Source organism: Mustela lutreola, chromosome 6 (genome assembly GCF_030435805.1).
Source record: "Mustela lutreola isolate mMusLut2 chromosome 6, mMusLut2.pri, whole genome shotgun sequence".
In the NCBI taxonomy this organism is placed as follows: domain Eukaryota; kingdom Metazoa; phylum Chordata; class Mammalia; order Carnivora; family Mustelidae; genus Mustela; species Mustela lutreola.
This window is the reverse complement of record NC_081295.1, coordinates 40844928-40865028: the sequence shown is the minus strand read 5'-3', so window position 1 is coordinate 40865028 and position 20101 is coordinate 40844928. Positions and strand designations below refer to the sequence as shown.

General features: G+C 39.6%; 1 protein-coding gene and 1 pseudogene across 2 annotated transcripts in view; both read right to left on the bottom strand.

Annotated features, from left to right (window-relative positions):
• Positions 1–20101, bottom strand: part of MDN1 (midasin AAA ATPase 1) — a 172411-nt gene that overhangs the window by 60345 nt on the left and 91965 nt on the right. For both annotated transcript variants that reach the window (XM_059177084.1, XM_059177085.1), the window contains exons 39-50: positions 19670–19777; positions 18900–19088; positions 15255–15344; positions 14889–15152; positions 14214–14475; positions 7992–8151; positions 7041–7157; positions 5794–6002; positions 4670–4818; positions 4095–4306; positions 3309–3529; positions 2301–2414 (exon numbers count right to left, since the gene is read on the bottom strand). In XM_059177084.1, coding sequence (XP_059033067.1) covers positions 2301–2414; positions 3309–3529; positions 4095–4306; positions 4670–4818; positions 5794–6002; positions 7041–7157; positions 7992–8151; positions 14214–14475; positions 14889–15152; positions 15255–15344; positions 18900–19088; positions 19670–19777 — 2095 coding nt within the window. The remainder of the gene's footprint in view (positions 1–2300; positions 2415–3308; positions 3530–4094; positions 4307–4669; positions 4819–5793; positions 6003–7040; positions 7158–7991; positions 8152–14213; positions 14476–14888; positions 15153–15254; positions 15345–18899; positions 19089–19669; positions 19778–20101) is intronic.
• LOC131833603 (large ribosomal subunit protein uL29-like) lies at positions 18108–18812 on the bottom strand (annotated as a pseudogene).

Below are 20101 nucleotides of genomic sequence, written 5' to 3'. Positions count from 1 at the left end.
GGGGCAAGTTGGTGGCTCAATCAGTTAAGCATCCACCTTTGGCTCAGGTCATGATCCCAGGGTACTGGGATGGAGCCCTGCATCAGGCGTCCCACTCAGCGGGGAGATTGCTTCTCCCTCTTCCTCTGCTGATCCCCCTGCTGTGCTCGCTCTCTCTCAAATAAATAAAGAAAATCTTAACAAAAATAAAAAATAAAAGCCCTTTCTTTGTAATCAGAGAATATAGTATTGTGCTGCTTCTTTGGCTTAAATTTGGCACCTCTTCTATAAAGCAGCAGTGATCAGATCTGACCCTTCTGTGGAGAACCCATGAGAACCCAAGGAATGAGGTTAGGACAAAACAATGGTAACATTAACATTAAGGTGGCTGGGTAGGTCAGTGGAGCTCATCAAGTATCTACCATACACTAGACTAACAAATGCCTACTGTCAACAGCAAAGTACATGAAGGAGGGAACCCATATTCCAAAGTCCAACAAGACTACATGATCCAGAGCTATACACTAGAAAAGGAAGATGAAGGCATACCTAGTATGTCCCAACAGTGGGCAAAGGATACCTACTAAAAAGGGAACCTGCTGCTCTACCCTAACACGGTTTCCAAAGACCAAAATTCTTTCATACTTGGGAAGCCAAAAGTTAAGCCACAACTTGATTACTACAGTAGTTTTCCCCATTATTTGATTTCTTCCCAAACATTTTCCTTGTTATCTTTAGTGTACATAAGGTCATTGGTTAGCACAAAATCATCATACATATTTTCTTCTAAACCAAATGGCAATGGTATGTTTTGATCAATATCAAATGAAGACAGGGGTGGGAAATTAAAAATCTGATTCTATGAAAATATCCATAATTTCCTCATTAATGCCTATGTTTAATCAACTTTATATTATTTTCTTCAAGAAAGTGTGCAATCTTACTCCTTAATTAAAAATAAATTCTGGAGGCGCCTAGGTAGCTCAGTCACTTAAGAATTTGCCTTCTGCTCAGGTCATGATCTCGGGGTCATGAGACTTAGCCCTATGTTGGGCTTCCTGCGCAGTGGGGAGTGTGCTTCTCCCTCTCCCTCTGCCCCTCCCCCCAACTCATCCTCTTTCTCAAATAAAATCTTTTTTTAAGAAAATAAAAATAGGGCGCCTGGGTGGTTCAGTTGGTTGGATGACTGCCTTCGGCTCAGGTCATGATCCTGGAGTCCCGGGATCGAGTCCCACAAGGGCTCCCAGCTCCATGGGGAGTCTGCTTCTCCCTCTGACCTTCTCCTCGCTCATGTTCTCTCTCACTGTCTCTCTCTCAAATAAATAAATAAATAAATAAATAAATAAATAAAAATAAATAAAAATAAAAATAGGGGTGCCTGGGTGGCTCAGTCATTCAGCATTTGCCTTCGACTCCAGTTATGATCCCAGGGTGCTGGGATCAAGCCCTGGATCGGTCTCCCTGCTCGGCAGGAAACCTGCTTCTCCTACTCCCTCTGCTTGTGTTCCCTCTCTTGCTGTGTCTGTGTCAAACAAATAAATAAAAAAAGGAAAAAAAAATTTTAAAACTAAAAATAAATAAATAAATAAATTCTGGGTTTTTTTTTTGTTTTGTTTTGTTTTTAAAGATTTTATTTATTTATTAGACAGAGATCACAGGTAGGCAGAGAGGCAGGCAGAGAGAGAGGAGGAAGCAGGCTCCTTGCTGAGCAGAGAGCCCAATGTGGGGCTCAATCCCAGGACCCTGAGATCATGACCTGAGCTGAAGACAGAGGCTTTAACCCACTGAGCCACCCAGATGCCCCCCAAAAATAAATTCTGAATGGCTATTTCTTTTAACATTATGGTTTTAAAACTTTATATTTAAGGCTTTATAACTTTTATTAACTTTTATATTTTCTGAAGTAATTCACACTGTTTTGTTTACCCTTCAAGTCAAAGAGCTCGTAATTTAAAACCTTTTTTCTTAACAACTCAGAATGCTCTGAGTTGAAGGGATCTGAGAGATACGAATTTAATTCCCATATTTTTCAAATGAAAAAGCTCAAATGAAAAGCTAGTTTGTGGCTGAGTTGGGACCAGAGACCAGTCTTCCAACTCCTGTGCTCTCCCCATTATGCTGTGCATCATCATCATTTTTCAAAGACTAAAGGAAAAAGGGATGGTTTCAAATAAAGAAGTAGAATTTGCATCTGGATACTGTGAGTCTTCCAAAATACAGTGTTTATTACAGTGGCAGTTTTGACAGGTCTTTTTCCATAGACTTGATGGACCAGTTTCCTAAACTGTACTGAGAACTCAAAATCAAATCAGGTGCAGTACCTGTTATATTTGGTTGTAATATTTTGATGACATTACTGACTCCAGCTGAGAGAGAATTTGAGTAAAAATTCCTAAGAGATGCAGCACTGGCTTCCAAATGAATCTGTATTGATTCTGTGGAGGAAGGAGAAGAAAATGTTAATATTAAAAGTAGAGTTGTCCAAGCAAACTTTTTGCAGTGATGGAAACATCTATAGTTGCACTGTCAGCCACTAATCATGTGTTAGTAAGCACGTGAAATGTGGCCAGTGCAACTAAGGACTGGATTTTAGATTTTATTTCATTTTAATTAATGTATATTTACATTTCAGTGGCTACCTGTGGCTGGTAGTGCTCATATAGGACAATGCAGATAATATATAAATTCCCTCTATACAATTTTAGACAGATCACATGCACCACACAATATACACATTCCCTGGCTAAGTTCTCACGCATAGAAAGATTCATGTAAACTCAATTACTTTAGGCAACAAGTTCTACCAACAAACTCCAAGTCCTATACTTTGCAACGCATGCAATGTTGTTATTGTTGGGTTTTCCTCTTAAAATGAAAAAAGTACAAAGAAATTAAGCATGAAACTTAGAGCACTAGAACTAAAATAAGTCTCTTATGCACTTTTAAGGGGAAATGAAGTTATCAAAAGCAACCTTCCCCAGAACGTTCTACAGTAGTACAGCAGCATGTTCAAAAAATAAACAGTAACATAACACTGCACATTCTCCTTTTGGATTTGATAGGAAGGCACAAAATCCCAAAATGCTAAGGATTGCATGGGGGAAAAAGTTTCTCTTAGAACATATCTAAGGGCAGATATATATGTGCCTTAATTTTTTTTTTTTTAACAGCTCTACAAACAATAATGCCAAGTCACAAATTTCTTGCTAGGAGATCTCCTGGTGACAATTTTAACAGTGTACTCACAGAATAACAAAGCTACCAAGGCACTAAAATAGCGCAAGTGTAAATACATTTGCCTATTATACAAATTAAGCTTTTTGACTCACCCAGCCCCTGTGGTATATTCTTGGCTAAATGATAAAGCCATTTAACTCTGAGCATCCAATCTTGATTGGTTGCTTTTTCTATAAGCAATTTAACAGCCATGGCCAGAACATCTGGTTCATCGATCCAGTGAGTATCCACTTCAACTGAACTGAATTTTAAGCTCTCAGGGTTAGAGGACTGCATAATTTTCTCTAAGTCTGGCAAGGTAAGAGGCTGAATCCTAAAATTCATTTGAAAAATAAGGCAAAGTCAGTAACAGAATCAACTTTCATTTTGTGTGTCAAAGAACCAGGAATATAACTTTACAAATATTGGATCCAAGAGGTGAAGGGTAAAGATTAGTCCCCTTCGAAGAAGGACAATTAAAACACATCGAGTGAGGGGCGCCTGGGTGGCTCAGTGGTTAAGCCGCTGCCTTCGGCTCGGGTCATGATCTCAGGGTCCTGGGATCGAGTCCCGCATCGGGCTCTCTGCTCAGCAGGGAGCCTGCTTCCTCCTCTCTCTCTCTCTGCCTGCCTCTCTGCCTACTTGTGTTCTCTCTGTGTCAAATAAATAAATAAAATCTTTAAAAAAAAAAAAAAAAAAAAAAAAAAAAAAAAAAAAAACACATCGAGTGAATAATAATAGTAAGGAGCAATGTTACGATGAACAAGGAAACTATGATAGCTAGTTAATAAATGACCACATTAACATTCTGGTCAAATACTTTGGGTCAAGACCACTACCATCAAAAAAAAAAAAAAAGTCAAGATGCCAAAGAGACTCAAACCGAAGGTCTCACTGACCTGGCCCAGCTGCTGGTTTTCATGCTCATCCTGTTGAGGCAATACACTAAGATCTGTCCATCACTTCGGACTACAGACAAGTGAGAATCTTCCGTAGCAAAGAGAGCTGAAGGCAGAGAATCTGGCCACAGGCCCATGGCAAGAATGGAGTTACCCCAGGTTTCATGTGCTCGCAGAGAAAAAACATGTTTCTCCAGTAAAGCCTGCACAAGCTGGTTAAAAGATAAAAACACGTGGGTGTACAGGCAACATACAAGTGCTATCTCCAGAAACTAGCAGAGTATTAATAGTTTCCCAGGCTCTTTGTGATCATCTCATGACAACTCTCATCACAGCCTTCAATTTTCAACATTACAAGCTATATTCCACTTTGATGACAACTAAGTTTCGAAGAAGTAATACTTACATTTAACCTATTTTCCAGGAAAATACTTAGATAGCAGATCTCTACTAGAGAGTAACTGAAGTGCTCTACTCTCAGCTCACTAAAGTTACCATCAATAGGAAGAATTTCCTCCACCTAAATAATGTAGAGTATTATAACTGAGAAAGCTCTTCCAAACAGTTCTTAGTACCTTCTGGTTTGCTGGTGAATGCTGGGAGCGGACATATGCCTCCCAGCACACTTCAGAAAAGGCTCTGTCTAAACTCAGCCCTCGCTGTAGGTACTGCACAATGAGTAAGGCTGTCTGAATTAGAGTTGAAATAGAGGATGTTGGAGAACCTATAAAAAAAAATATTGCCATTTATGAGCAACAGATTCTATAAAATGTCCAATGAAAACAGATAAATTCATCTTCACATCAAACTTCGTTCCACTCAAATCCACCCAATACTTACCCTTAGAAAACCTTCTAAGTGGAATCTAGGGTCTCAGTAGCACATTATAGACTTGTGGGAACATTCATATTCCTTCCCTATTCTGCCTCCCCCATCCCTTTTTGGCTATCAAAAGTATATTGCTGGAAAGTGACAATTACAAGTATGACAAAGCCTGATAAAATATATCCTTAATCGAAAGTTGATACACAGTGAAGTAGCAAAATGAGCATGGCCTCATAATGGACGATGTGTTTTAAAATCCAACAGAACTACAATGAAACTTCACTGGCTTTGATGAATTACTCAACCTCCCTGAGCCCTATCTATAAAATGAAAACCTGCTCTGAAGAACTAATGTGAAGACTAAAAAAGCAACTGACATCGTACCTAACACACAGCAGTTACTTAGTAGATAGCATGTCATTTTTTTATCATTACCTTTGCTATTACTCTTGCCTATTCCTGTATATTTGGACATTTATAAGAAGTAAAACTTGTTTTAAGCAGCTCAAAGTTCTCTCTTTATTCTACCTTCAAAAGACTCAATGACCACCCTACAGATAAGAGGAACAAACTTTACAAATTTTAGTGCTTAAAGCAGTATTCCTTAAAATAAGGGTGTCAAATAAATCCATCAGAACTACTTGGGAAGCTTCTTTAAAATATTAATTTCTGTGCCTCACCCAGACTTGCTGAACCCAATCTCTTAGGGGAAAGAAGGACATCAGCGCATTTACATTTTTAACACACTTTTCTGGTAATTTCTATTTGCATGTATACTAAATTTAAGAACTCCTAGGTTAGCAGTCAAATGGAATAACGTAAGAATTTCTAGGGGAATAAAACTCTGCAGAGGCCTAGAAGTCAAGCACCTTACCTACTACAGTGCTTTGGATTTCTGTGTGTAGAGCCAAAAGGCTGTTGCACACACTATCCCCCGCCAACCCAAGGCTGTGCAGCAGAACTTTCATATCCAGGTCATCTGGGATGTTCCCATCCCCTTCTCCTGAAATGTAGATTTCAAGTCCACGGTTCCTCATAGCTCGGGATATTTCTCCATGAACAGGATCCATTGAGAGAAAAAGTCTAGTAATAGAGTAATTCAAAGAAAAATAAATTAAACTCCCAGTTGCAACCAATGATGTAGTTCAGCAACAATTAGTGAGGGCAAATCCTAGGTGGCTCCTCTTCAGGGAGCTTATCAAGGGAGATACCACTAACTCAAAGTCTGCTATTTTCACCCGTGTTCCACCTTCTAGTGCCGAAACGCATCACTATAGCAACATCAATTTCTCTAGACCTACTCTCTTTAGGAACTATTATTTATCCAGCGCACCTTTAAAGCTATCTGAGAATGTTAAAATTCTTATTTTCAGATATTCCCCAAATCAGATAGTGCTAATTCATCATTCTAACGTACCTACAGGGATCAGAAAAGAGAGCAATGTATTCTCCTGAAACAATTACCGTCATATATTCAATGTCCAGCAACACCTCCGCCTAGTCGCCTGACACCTCCAACGCTACACAGCGGATTCCCTGCTGACCTTCCCCATGTCAAACCTGCTCCTTTGCCAGTCTTCCCTTTCTCTATGGTTCCCATATTTACCCAATTACTCAAGCCAAAAATTCAGGTAAAATCCTTGCTGCTTCTTTTTTTCAACCCACACATCCAACAGCAAATCCCATTCATATGGCCATCCTAGTCAAAGCTATCACATATCTTACCTGAACGACTGGAAAAGACTCATGTTCAGTTTCCCGCTTCTACCCTTTAGCCCCAACCCACTGCAAGGATCTTGCCTCTGTTTATTTTTTATTATTTCATTTTTTAAAGTAAGCTTTGCGCCCGACATGGAGCCTGAACTCACAACCCTGAGATCAAGAGTCACATGCTCTACCTACTGAGACAGCCAGGAGGCCCCTCTTGCTTACTGATGAACTCCCAGAGTCTGGAAAATAGATAGCAAAGCCACCATAAATATGTATTAACTGAATCAATAAGTAGGTGAAGATACTTATGACTGGATGCATAAATATAACATGTAAGAAGGTCCTACTGAATGTCCACCTCCCCCACTAAGGGAGTCAGATTCTTAGAAGAAACTTAAGAGGCACAAATACCTGAAATTGGGATTTGGTGTTATGGTGGGAGTGGATCCATCTATCATTCCTCTCTCACTAAGAGTGAGAACACCTCCAGGTTCAAGCAAAGCATTCAAACGATCCAGCACTGATGGGCTGCACAAAGAATTCAAATACAATGGTGACAGACTGACGCGCTACACTGGTTCTACTTTTCCTTGTGCAGGCCTCCCTCTGTTCCCGACCCATGTCCTCCTTCAGCAAGGACCTCTTCCCCATATAGAACTGTGCTCGCTCTCTCCCCGTCCATCCCCCTTTTCACTCCCCAAGGCATGTTGCCCAGAGATTCATACACAGTAAATATGCAAAATATTTGTTCCATGATTAAATAAATTAAGGAAAATTGTCCCATGATATAGCTCTTTCTTTTCTCTTTCCCCTTCCATCTCCCCAACTTCCCAACATTATCAAATCAATGTGAAGGCAAGTGGATTTCAATTCAAACCTTTTGAAAAACGCTCCAGGTAGAGAAACCCATCACTGGACCTGGAGTAGTTTCTATTATGCCGTGTGTAATGGCAATTTTATGATATCTCTGTCCTTACTTTAGAATCAAAGCAAGACACACTGATGCACATTTACTAAATGTCTGCCCTGTAAAAGATCCTCCATTTCAAAAATCTGCCCTCAAGAATGCCCCTAACAAAAAGAGTATTTTTGATGTTAAATAAAAAGGTCTACCTCAAAAATGGTTGGAAAAGTAATCCAATTCTGTTAGCCTTCAATTTAGCTCAAAACAGTCAGACAGAACTAAAACCTTGCAGCTAATGACAACTACCTTCGTTCTCAACAGGCATCAGTCTACAGAATATGGTTGAGGATATGTTTCTAGCTAACAATGGGTTCAAAATGCCAGAACGTCCAGCTGGGGTTCTACTTTGACAAGCATATCCCAAATTTCAATCTTGTGATGAAGCAGAAGGTCCTTACTTGCAAAAGTTAACATTGTCCATCAAAAGCCAATCTCCAGACTTCAGAGCCTGAACCAACATGCTGTCAACCCATTCAAATGTGCCACGGCTGCGGCCACTGGTGGACTGCAGAAGCTTCACGCCAAAATTTCGGAACTCTTCCACAAGTTTGGCGAACTCTGAAATGTCAGCCACAGCACTTAATTTCAAACCATGGCAATAAAAAAAAAAAAAAAGAAAGAAAGAAAGAAAGAAAGAAAAACAAACAAAAACCCCTAAGAGTTTTTTAAAAGAAAATTGGAAACTTAGGGCCAAGTTCTAAAAGTTTTGTAATGAACTATAGATAAAGGTTTCTGTTTTTGTTTTAACAAAACAAGTTAAAAAAAATTAGGTCTGGTAGCAGAAAATACTTTTTAATGGCTTTCTGAATTAATGGATAGGTAGAGGTGACTCAAAGGTGACAGAAAAGGTAAATACTCTTGGTTACAGTTTCTCAAATGGCACAAGGAGAATAATGTCTCCCACCTATGACTGCATTTTTATCAAATGAAAGGGCAGTAAAAGTTGGCACAATGAAAATCAATGTCATTAAACCAGGCTTTCTTCCTAAAGACCATATCATAAGATTATAGTAACAACTGCTATTTATTTGCTTAGTGCTTTATAGTTTATACAGCCCATCCCTAGAAAATTTTCAACTGTTCTTTTTTATTGGAAACTGCCTTATGACTCTTATTCTTATCACAGAGCATAATGCACTGGACCCCATGAGGAATAAGGGTTCGACTTTATCTCTATGGCTAACAACTAAAAAACTATACAAAATATTTGAAACAGCTGCTTCCAGCACAGCACAGGGCTGTGGTACCTGAAGAAAGCAAGCCCTGTAATTGTCCTCAGTTTTTGCCTAGAAGCAATTTCTAGGAGAGGGAAAGCAGGAGAGGGAACTTTCAAACATACCACAGAGGTCTCACTGATTTGAGTGGACAGACTGGAACTCAGGGAGGCCAAGACAACTAGAGTGAAGGGCAGAGCACTCGAGATGAAGGAGCTACTCACAGAGTTCCAGAAACCTAAATAAGGGCCTCTGAAGTCTTGGGCTAAGTAACAGTCTGCATGTGCAGGTAAAAGGTGAGGCTCCACAAGGATGGGAAAACTCGCAAGGAAAGGACAACTGCTGGGAGTTATGATGGGAAAATTCCCAGAGTTCATACAAGACTGAGTATCACTCCAGTTCCCACCAGCCACACTGAAAAGATGCCACTGAATACACAGGCCATTCGGCAGAGATGCCTAAATAGTGAGGTTAATCTCAGGGTGCCTGGGTGGCTCAGTCAGTTAAGCATCTGCCTTCAGTTTGGGTCATGATCCCAGAGTCCTGGGATGGAGCCCTATATCAGGCTCCCTGCTCGTGGGGAGCCTGCTTCTCCCTCTCCCTCTGTCTGCTACTTTCCCTGCTTGTGCACTGTCAAATATATAAATAAAATCTTTATTTAAAAAAAAAAAAAAGTGGGGGGGGGCGCCTGGGTGGCTCAGTGGGTTAAGCCGCTGCTTTCGGCTCAGGTCATGATCTCAGAGTCCTTGGATTGAGTCCCACGTCGGGCTCTCTGCTCAGCAGGGAGCCTGCTTCCCTCTCTCTCTCTGCCAGCCTCTCTACCTACCTGTGATCTCTCTCTGTCAAATAAATAAATAAAATTAAAAAAAAAAAAAAAAAAAGTGGGGTTAACCTAGCCCTAAAGTAAAGGTTACTCTGAAGTGACCTTAAAAAGCTTGAAATTAAGCTTGAAAAGATCAAAATGATCTGGTTCAACACGGCAGTGTAGAAAGATCCTGAACTCACCCTACCCCCATGCACACACTGAATCGACAGCTACATATGGGACAACTTCCTCTAAGAAAACCCTGAGGTCTGGTTGAGTAACAACTACATACCAGGCAAATGGAGGGGGAAAAACAAAACAAAACAAAACAAAAAACTACCTGCTACACTGAAGCAGGTAGGAAAGGCTGAGAAATAATCTCACCATAAACCCCCACCAGCATGCTGTGACCCACAACTGGGAAGGACCTGAAAACCTGGAACTTTTCACTATGGAGCAAATGGTTTGAACCACACAATAGAAATCCCAACTTTTTTTTTTTTTTTTTTTTTAAGATTTTTACTTACTTATTTGACAGAGAGAGACACAGCGAGACATCGGACAAAGAGAGACATAGTGAGAGAGGGAACACAAGCAGGGGGAGAGGGAGAAGCACACTTCCCACTAAGCAAGGAGCCGATGTGGGGCTTGATCCCAGGACCCTGGGATTATAACCCGAGCCAAAGGCAGACCTAACAACTGAGCCACCCAGGTGCCCCAGGAATCCCAACTTTTAAAACACGTGCCTGAAAGGCAAGCCTTCAAAACATCTATCTTCTAAAAACAACAGGGCTTGCATCCAGGAGCACAAGACTAATCAGAGAAAGGGCTCACACACTCAAGACTCCACCCCAGGGCCCAGCTCAGAGGCAACCAATTGCACTTGCATTAAAGACACACCCTCAAGAGCAGGCATCTAATATAACATATACATCCTAGAGCCTGCTGGAACACTCTCCAGGGAAGAAGATTGGCAGGTGTCATCTTTGTGCTCTTCCTCTGTGGATCTCAGAAGCACCAGTACATCCCAGAAAGTCTTTTACATAAATCTCGGGCCCTAATTTTTTTTTTTAAAGATTTTATTTGTTTATTTGACAGAGATCACAAGTAGGCAGAGAAGCAGGCAGAGAGAGAGGAGGAAGCAGGCTCCCCGCTGAGCAGAGCCCAACGCAAAGCTCGATCCCAGGACCCTGGAATCACGACCTGAGCTGAAGGCAGAGGGTTTAACCCACTGAGCCACCCAGGCGCCCCATCGGGCCCTAATTTTTATAGTTACTACCCAGAGATGCCTCGGAGCTTGAGTTCCGATCCCATGGGACTAGAATCATAGACTGTACCCCTGAAAGAAAAATACATTTACATTTTATGTTTAAAAAAATTAAAAATGAAAATAAATAAATAAATCAGTGTCACCCAGAAAGGAGATAAAGTTGATAAATTCTACCAAACATTCAAAAAGAATAATTATCCATCTTTCTTTAACAACTCCTTTTTTCTCTTTTCTTTTCTTTCTTTCTCTCTTTTTTTTTTTTTTTTTTTTTTTTTTTTGAGGCAGAGAGCATGAGCAGAGAAAAGGGTCAGAGAGAGAGGGAAAAGCAGACTCTCTGCTGAGCAGGGAGCCTGATGCAGGGCTTGATCCCAGACCCTGAGATCATGAACTAAGCCAAAGGCAGACGTTTAACCAACTGAGCCATCCAGCCACCCAGGCACCCCTCTCAAAACACTTCCACCAATTTAAAAAAAAAAAAAAGAAGAAGAAGAAGAAAAGGGAACTTTTCCAAACTCACTTTATAAAGTCAGCATTACCCTGATACCAAAACTAGACAAGGATGCCGCAAGAAAATTTCAGCCTGGCTGGCTCAGTTGGTAGAGTATGCAATTCTTTTTTTTTTTTTTTAAGATTTTATTTATTTATTTGACAGAGAGAGATCACAAGCAGGCAGAGAGTCAGGTGGGGGGTGGGGGGAGCAGGCTCCCTGCTGTGCAGATAGCCCAATGCAGGGCTTGATCCCAGGACCCTGAGATCATGACCTGAGCCGAAGACAGAGGCTTAACCCACTGAGCCACCTAGGTGTCCCTAGAGTATGCAATTCTTGATCTGAGGGTCATGAGTTCAAGCCTCATATTGGGCATGAGGCATTAATAAATGCTGATAAATTGGGCATTAATAAATACTGATAAATATAGATCCAAAAATTCTCAACAAAACAATCAGCAAACTAAATTCAACAACAAAGCAAAAAGAACATACACTATGATCAAGTGGGATTAATTCTAGGGATGTAAGAATGGTTCTCTATCTGCAAATCAATGTGATACCACACATTAACAAAATGAAAGATAAAAATCATATGATTATTTCAGTAGATGCAGAAAAAGCACTTGACAAAATTCAACATCCATTCATGATTTAAAAAATCTCTTAATATAAAAGTGGGTATAGACGGAATATGCATCAACATAATAAAAGCTATATATGGCAAGCTTACAGATAACATCATTACTTAACAATGAAAACCTGAAAGCATTTTCTCTGAGATCAGGAACAGGACAAGAATGTCTACTCTCACCATTTTATTCAAGACAATAATGGAACTCCAGGCCAGAGTAATTAGGAGAGAAAAATAAGAGGCAACCGAACTGGAAAGGAAAATTGTCACTATCTGCAAATGACATAATACTACCTACAGAAAACCCTACACACACACACACACACACACACACACACACACACACACAGACAGAATAAATACATTGAGTGAAGTTGCAGGATACAACACCAATATACAAAAAACCATTGTGTTTCTATACACTAATAATAAACTATCAGAAAGTGCAACTGAAACAATCACATTTACACTCACATAAAAAAAAGTACCTAGGAATAAATTTAACCAAGGAGGTGAAAGATCATGTTGGAAACTCTAAGCCATTAAGAAACTGATGAAGACATAAATAAATGGATAGATATCCCCTGTTCATGGGCTGGACGAATATTGTTAAAATGTCCATACTATCCAAAGCAATATACAGATTAAATATAATCCCTATCAAAATTCCAGTGTATTTTTCACCAAAATAGAACAAATAAGGCTAAAATTTGTATGGAACCACAGAAGACCCAAATAGCCAGGGCAATCTTAAAACAAAGAACAAAGCTGGAGGCATTGGGTTCCCTTATTTCAAACCATATTTCAAAGCTAAGGTAATTAAGACAGCATGATACTGGCATCAGAACAGACACATCCATCAGTGAAACGGAAAAGAGAGCCCAGAAATAAACCCACACATATATGGTCAATTAATTTACAAGGGAACCAAGAATACACAATGAGGAAAGGAAAATCTCTTCAATTAAAACAGTTCTGGGGGAATTAGGTAGCCACATACAAGAGAATAAAACTGTACCATTTGTCCTATACTACATACAAAAATTCAAAATTGATTAAACACTTGAATAAAGACCTGAGACCATAAAACTCCTAGAAGAAAATGTAAGTGGTGAGTTCCTTGACACAGGCCTTGGTGATGATCTTTTTAAATATGACACCAAAAACAAAAATAAACAAGTAGGACTATATCAAACTAAAATGTTTTGGAACAACAAGGGAACCATCAACAAAATGAAAGGGTAATCTACTGAATGGAAGAAAATATTTGCAAGTCATATATCCGATAAGGGGCTAATATCCAAAATATATATATATATATATATCTTTTCAAGTTAGTGTTTTCATTTTCTTAGGCTAAATACCCTGAAGTGGAATTGCTGGATCATATGTAGTTCCATTTTTAGTTTTGTTTTTTTTTTTAAGATTTTATTTATTTATTTGACAGACAAAGATCACAGATAGGCAGAGAGGCAGGCAGCGAGAGAGAAAAGGAAGAAGGCTCTGCACTGAGCAGAGAGCCCAACGCGGGGCTTGATCCCAGGACCCTGAGATCATGACCTGGGCCAAAGGCAGAGGCCTTAACCCACTGAGCCATCCAGGTGCCCCCATTTTTAGTTTTTTGAGGAACTTCTGTACTGTTTTCCATTGTGGCTATACAAATTTACTTTTTCACAAGTAGTGCACAAGGGTTCCCTTTTCTCCACATGCTTGTGAACACTTGTTATTTCTTATTTGATAATAGCCATTCTAATAGGTGTGAGGTGATCTCTTTCTCCAGTTTTGATTTCTATTTCCCTCAATTATTATGAGCATCTTTTCACGTACCTGTTGGCTATCTATAGGTCTTCAGAAAAATGTCTGTTTAGACCCTCTGCCCAGTGAACACTTGTTATTTCTTATTTGATAATAGCCATTCTAATAGGTGTGAGGTGATCTCTTTCTCCAGTTTTGATTTCTATTTCCCTCAATTATTATGAGCATCTTTTCACGTACCTGTTGACTATCTATAGGTCTTCAGAAAAATGTCTGTTTAGACCCTCTGCCCAGTTTTTAATGGGTTTGCTTGTAATTTTTCCATTGAGATATAGGAGTTATATATATATTACACATTGGTAAAAAAAATTACAGATATTACCTTACAAATATATTACTACCTATATATGGACAATGCTACCTACATATCTGATACACACATCCAAACACACACACCTGCCTTAGAGTAGGAGTTGATTTTATTGTTGAGTCGCTGCATGAGCAATAATACTGCTTCCAGCTTGTTGACAATCTCCATTGTGATACCTTTACCACCATCTCCAAGACACTTGGGCTTATAGGTCAGAACGAAGTGACTCCAGGCTCGTAGCACTACTTCTGCATCATCAGCACTGATAAGGAGGCTGTCTCTTAACAGTGCCCTTACAGTGCCCTCCACCTTTTCTAGCAGCTGCCTCCACGGCCGCGTAAGATCAACCTGAAATTTCCAGAGCACAAACTCATTATAGCCACTGGCCAGAGTCAAAAGAATACTCTTTTAAATTAAGAAGCAAAAAACAAAAAACAAAAAACTACTTGTAGTCACCAACACAAAAGACCATCAGTCAGACCACAGCATTATATGTGTTTTGCCCAAAAAAGTGAAGACAGGGACGCCTGGGTGGCTCAGTTGGTTAAGCAGCTGCCTTCGGCTCAGGCCATGATCCCAGCGTCCTGGGATCGAGTCCCACATCGGGCTCCTTGCTCCGCGGGGAGCCTGCTTCTCCCTCTCCCTCTGACTCTGCCTTCCACTCTGTCTGCCTATGCTCGCTCTCGCTCTCTCTCTGACAAATAAATAAATAAAATCTTTAAAAAAAAAAAAAAAAAAAAAAGTGAAGACAGACCGTTTACCTGCTCAAATCCACCCAGAAGCTCTGTAGTGTCCATTGCACTGTTCATAGCCATGATCTTTAATGTGTGACCAGTAAGGTGTGCCAGAAGCTGGACCAGGCTACTCTTGCCCACAGAGGCTGGCCCCACAAGGATGACCATCCAGCTCATCTGCACACACTTCATAATAGATTCCAGAGACCGTAACGACTGGTGCAGAAGTGATAGGGGACGGCGGGACAGGAGAGGAACGTAACTGCCACGGGAAAGGACTGAGTAGCCCAGCTGAAAAAGACATGCCAGTGAGATTTCACAAGTGTGTCTAGTTGTGGGAACAGAGGAAATCAAAGGAAAATGTAAAATAGAAAATATTCCTACATGCCTCACCTGAACATCATAGGGAGTAATATGAAATAGTCTGGTTCCCATGTATGGGTTGGTACTTGAATTAAACACATCCTTGAATACAGCAATGACCTAAGTGAAGACAATACAATTAAAGTGCAAACCATTCCACCAAATTCTAGCCAAACCTTCTAGATAACATACACAATAACAAGAGTCAGAACACTCTGAGTGAACACTAGTCACAATTTCCTTATCCTTTTGAATTTTCTCTTATAAACTTCCTCTTACAGATTATATTAAACTAAATCTTGAGGATGAAAGCAAACTGGAACCCAAGCAAAGAACAGTCATCTAATAAACTATTTGAGATTCCAGTTGAGAATGTATCATAAATTAAAGTCACGGATATTATGGCAAATCTACAGATGAAAAAATCAATCTGCTTTCATCATCCAAGATATCACCTAAAAAGGCAGAAGAGACTAGTAGCCTGAAGATTATAAAGAACACTGACAATTTCGTGAGCATCTACTATGTGCCAAACATTGTAGACATGCTTTAACAGATTATTCTGATTCTTACAGCCTTGCAAAATAGGTATCATTTCCACTTTATAGATATGGAAAATAGAATTCAGGAGAGTTATAAGGATTTACTAATGGTTAGTAAGTGATTTTTAAATCCAAGCCAGTCTTGGGGCACCTGGGTGGCTCAGTGGGTTAAAGCCTCTGCCTTCGGCTCAGGTTATGATCCCAGGGTCCTGGGATCGAGCCCCATATCGGGCTCTCTGCTCCGCGGAGAGCCTGCTTCCTCCTCTCTCTCTCTGCCTGCCTCTCTGCCTACTTGTGATCTGTCAAATAAATAAATTAAAAAATCTTCAAATAAATAAATAAATAAATGAATAAATAAATCCAAGCCAGTCTCACTCGAAAACACCATTTTAGCCTAAGTTATATAAATAACTATATATATAAATAACTAGAATGACGACCAATGCCAGTTATCTGATTATTTATATTCAGTTATCCCTTCCTTATTAGAAACACAATTAGAAAACTTGCCATTAGCCCTACTTCTTTTCTGGATTACTTTTTAAGAGGAGTTGGGGCAGGGAGAAAAGCTAAGGATGTATAAAATACACTAATTTAGCCCAGAGCAGCACAAAAAATTCCAGCCACCCAGAATATGTATACCAAGTTGCATGTTTCTAACAAAGCAGTAATACTCATATTAATCACTGTACAATGGACTTTAGTCAGAAGATAAAAATATTATTATTTTTAAGTTCTAGGAATAGAATGTATGGCATGGTGACTATAGTCAATAATACTGTATTGCATTATTTCAAAATTGCTATGAAAACAGATTTTAAAGTTGCCATCAAAAGAAAAAGTCTCGGGGCCCCTGGGTGGCTCAGTGGATTAAAGCCTCTGCCTTCGGCTCAGGTCATGATCCCAGGGTCCTCGGATCGAGCCCCGCATTGGGCTCTCTGCTCAGTAGCAAGCCTGCTTCCCTCTTCACTCTCTGCCTGCCTCTCTGCCTACTTGTGATTTCTGTCTGTCAAATAAATAAATAAAATCTTTTAAAAAAAAGTCTTTGGTACTATGTAAGGTAATGTGTGTTAGACTTACTGCAGTGGTCATTTCACAATGTATACAAATATGAATCATTGTGTTCACCTGAAAATAATATGTTGAATGCCAATTATACCTCAACTAAAAAAATTAATGAGTTTGAGAAATATCAGGAAAAAAGTAATAAAGATAAAATCATTATCAGTACCAAACCTTGATGAGGAGTCAAAAAGCAGCACAGGAGAAAAGTGTTCCTGTCACATACTTTTGTGACCAGGCGTTTGATGATCTTACATTTGTACTCCAAAGCATATTATACTCTCCACTCCCTGACAGTCTACCAGAACTAAAATTATAAATACTTTCACAGTGTAGTTGGTTTAGTTTTATAAAGACAGATTCAATTTACTCAAACTCTTCCAGCCTTGATAGGCACTTCTCCTATTACTATTTTCCCTCACTTTGTATGTGTGTCTGTGTGAATTCAATAATTAACATAGAGAAACGAAGAAAACCTTCCATACCTTACACTGACATTCCATCTGACTAACATCAAATACCCAATAATTAGCCAGCATCTGGCCACAATGAATACAGTATAAGTAGTAAGCAGATGAAGAAAATAAAATTACTAGTTGATGGTATATGAATTATATATAATGAAATTATATTTTAAAAAACTAGGTGAGGGGCGCCTGGGTGGCTCGGTGGATTAAAGCCTCTGCCTTTGTCTCAGGTCATGATCCCAGGGTCCTGGGATAGAGCCCCGCATCAGGCTCTCAACTTAGCGGGGAGCCTGCTCCCTCCTCTCTCTCTGCCTGCCTCTCTGCCTGCTTGTGATCTCTGTCTGTCAAATAAATAAATAAAACCTTTAAAAATAAATGAATAAAATTAAAAAATAAGAAAAAAACCTAGATGAATATTTTGTCCTAATACAATGACTAAAGGCACTTGTACGTAATGAATGAGTCAACATTTGGCTGCAACTGGGATATGAAAGCAAAGTTCTAGGCTGGAGTGCTGGCTCTACCACTCACTATAGGTGATTGAGTCCTCATTGGTTAAGAGGTCAGGACAGTGCCTCCTGCCTGTAGCTACTGTGAATATTCTGAGACTGGACTTTAAATACCACAAAACAAAACGAACACATTATTAGTTTATTAAGCTAGGAATTCTAGTGTTATTTTCTGTTTACAAAGAGGTATTTTTATTTCCATTCAGATACAGAATATTCTTTTGTGTACCTACTTACACTTTGTAGATTAAAGACTTTGTAACTCAAAGTTTCTTTAAAAAATGGAAAACTGACCCCCTCTACTGAGTATCACTTGTCTCCTCCTGTTTCTCCCCTTTGCACCTTGAAAGAGGCTAAAGACCTAGTTCTTTATTACTGGGGGGCAATACTGTTTAAAGGAGGTTTGCAGTAAAGGGATTCAGATGGATAAATGAAGTATGTACTCTGAAGCAAATTACTCTGCACTTTGAGACACTGAGGTAGGTGAACCTTCAGTTTCCTTCCTTAACATTTTTCCCCCAGTTTGTGTTTTATTGACACCAGTGCTCAAGCTTCGACCATGTACTTCCTCAGTGGGTAGAGCTGCTCCTTCTGCAGCTGCTTCTCGGTCTTCAGCTCTTCCTCGTGCTAGTTCAGCCAGCAGCACGTGACGCATGTCTTCTTGGGCCGCAGACCCAGGGGCTTGCACTTCTTACCTTTGTAGAATTTCCTGCCTTAGTTCTCTTTCTGGTTGATGACTGTGAGAACACTGGCAATGGATCCGCCAACAACTTGGACCTTGGAGAGCTTGGAAGCCATGCCACAGGTCCCTCTGGCAATGTGCAGCTGGGATGGCTTCACCTCAGCTCTTCCAGCAGTTTAAGCAGCTCCTCCTTCTTGCCACGAAGGTCTCAAGGTTTCATCTTGGCCCTGTCTGCATAATCCATTGCTGCCGCCGCTGGGAAAAGACTGACGGAAAGAGCTCTTTCCTTAACTTCTAATTTCTAAGCAGCTTTAGTGAGTTTAGTGTTAATTAGTGAGTATGCCCTTTCTCTCCCTTAGGAAGAAATCAACTTACAGATGGAAAGAAACACAAAGAACAAGTATGAAACTCACCTTTTCTTTGTCTTCCTTAGTTCTCATTCTCTCACCATAGACCAAAAACACATGCTGACCAGGATCATAACACCCAGGGGACTGGTCAACTAGCATCAACTGACACCAGCGGAAAAGGTCCCGAAGGTTGAATTCCCAGGGTCCTCCTTTTTGCCCCCATTTCTTCTCAATAGTCACTTCATGATCAATCTAAAAAGAAAACACCATTATTGGGAAACATGTCCCATTGCTAAGCACACTGCATTAAGTACTATCAATGTACTACAAATGCATACATAATCTGAAACAGAAATTAGGTTTGATACCAAGTCTCTTTTTACCAACCCAGACATCTAAACCAGGAATACTCTTGTAGGCATTAACACTGATAAGATCTTAATAACCATAATCCTCAAATGAGTATTTTTTTTCCAGCAGAAACATCTACAATTCAATGTGATTTATTTTAGAGAGACTGATAAATTTGATAGTGTCCCACAATGAAAAAATGATGGTTCTATTACAGCATGAAAATAAAAAACAATAGGGCGCCTGGGTGGCTCAGTGGGTTAAGCCGCTGCCTTCGGCTCAGGTCATGATCTCAGGGTCCTGGGATCGAGTCCCGCATCGGGCTCTCTGCTCAGCAGGGAGCCTGCTTCCTCCTCTCTCTCTCTCTGCCTGCCTCTCTGCCTACTTGTGATTTCTCTCTGTCAAATAAATAAATAAAATCTTAAAAAAAAAAAAAAAGAAAAAAAGAAAATAAAAAACAATTAATACAAGTAGGTACTTACTCGGTTGTTGAAAGCAACCATCTTCTTAACAATATTTTTGTCAATGGCTGGAAACAGAGTACTAGCAATGAACTCCATGTCAATTACTGTAAGGGGATCCACAAAGACCTACAGAATCCATAAAGAACATGAAGAAATACTATTGCTTTTCTTTACTGAATACCAGGAAGAACTACCAATTACAAAGTAAAATTGTTATTTAACACCAAAGTAACAGTACCTCAGTTTAGATATACATAAAAATTGTTAGAGAAATCTCTTTTCTTACATTTTTAGGATACAGAATCCTGTAAAATATTTGAAATACAGGGCAACAGAGGTTTTGTTGTTAGCTCCACTCTAATGAATTAAAGAAAAAAAGATAACATACAACTTAAGTGTATTTGTTTTTATTTTTAAGCATTTCTGTCTTTTTAAATTTCCTATGTATAT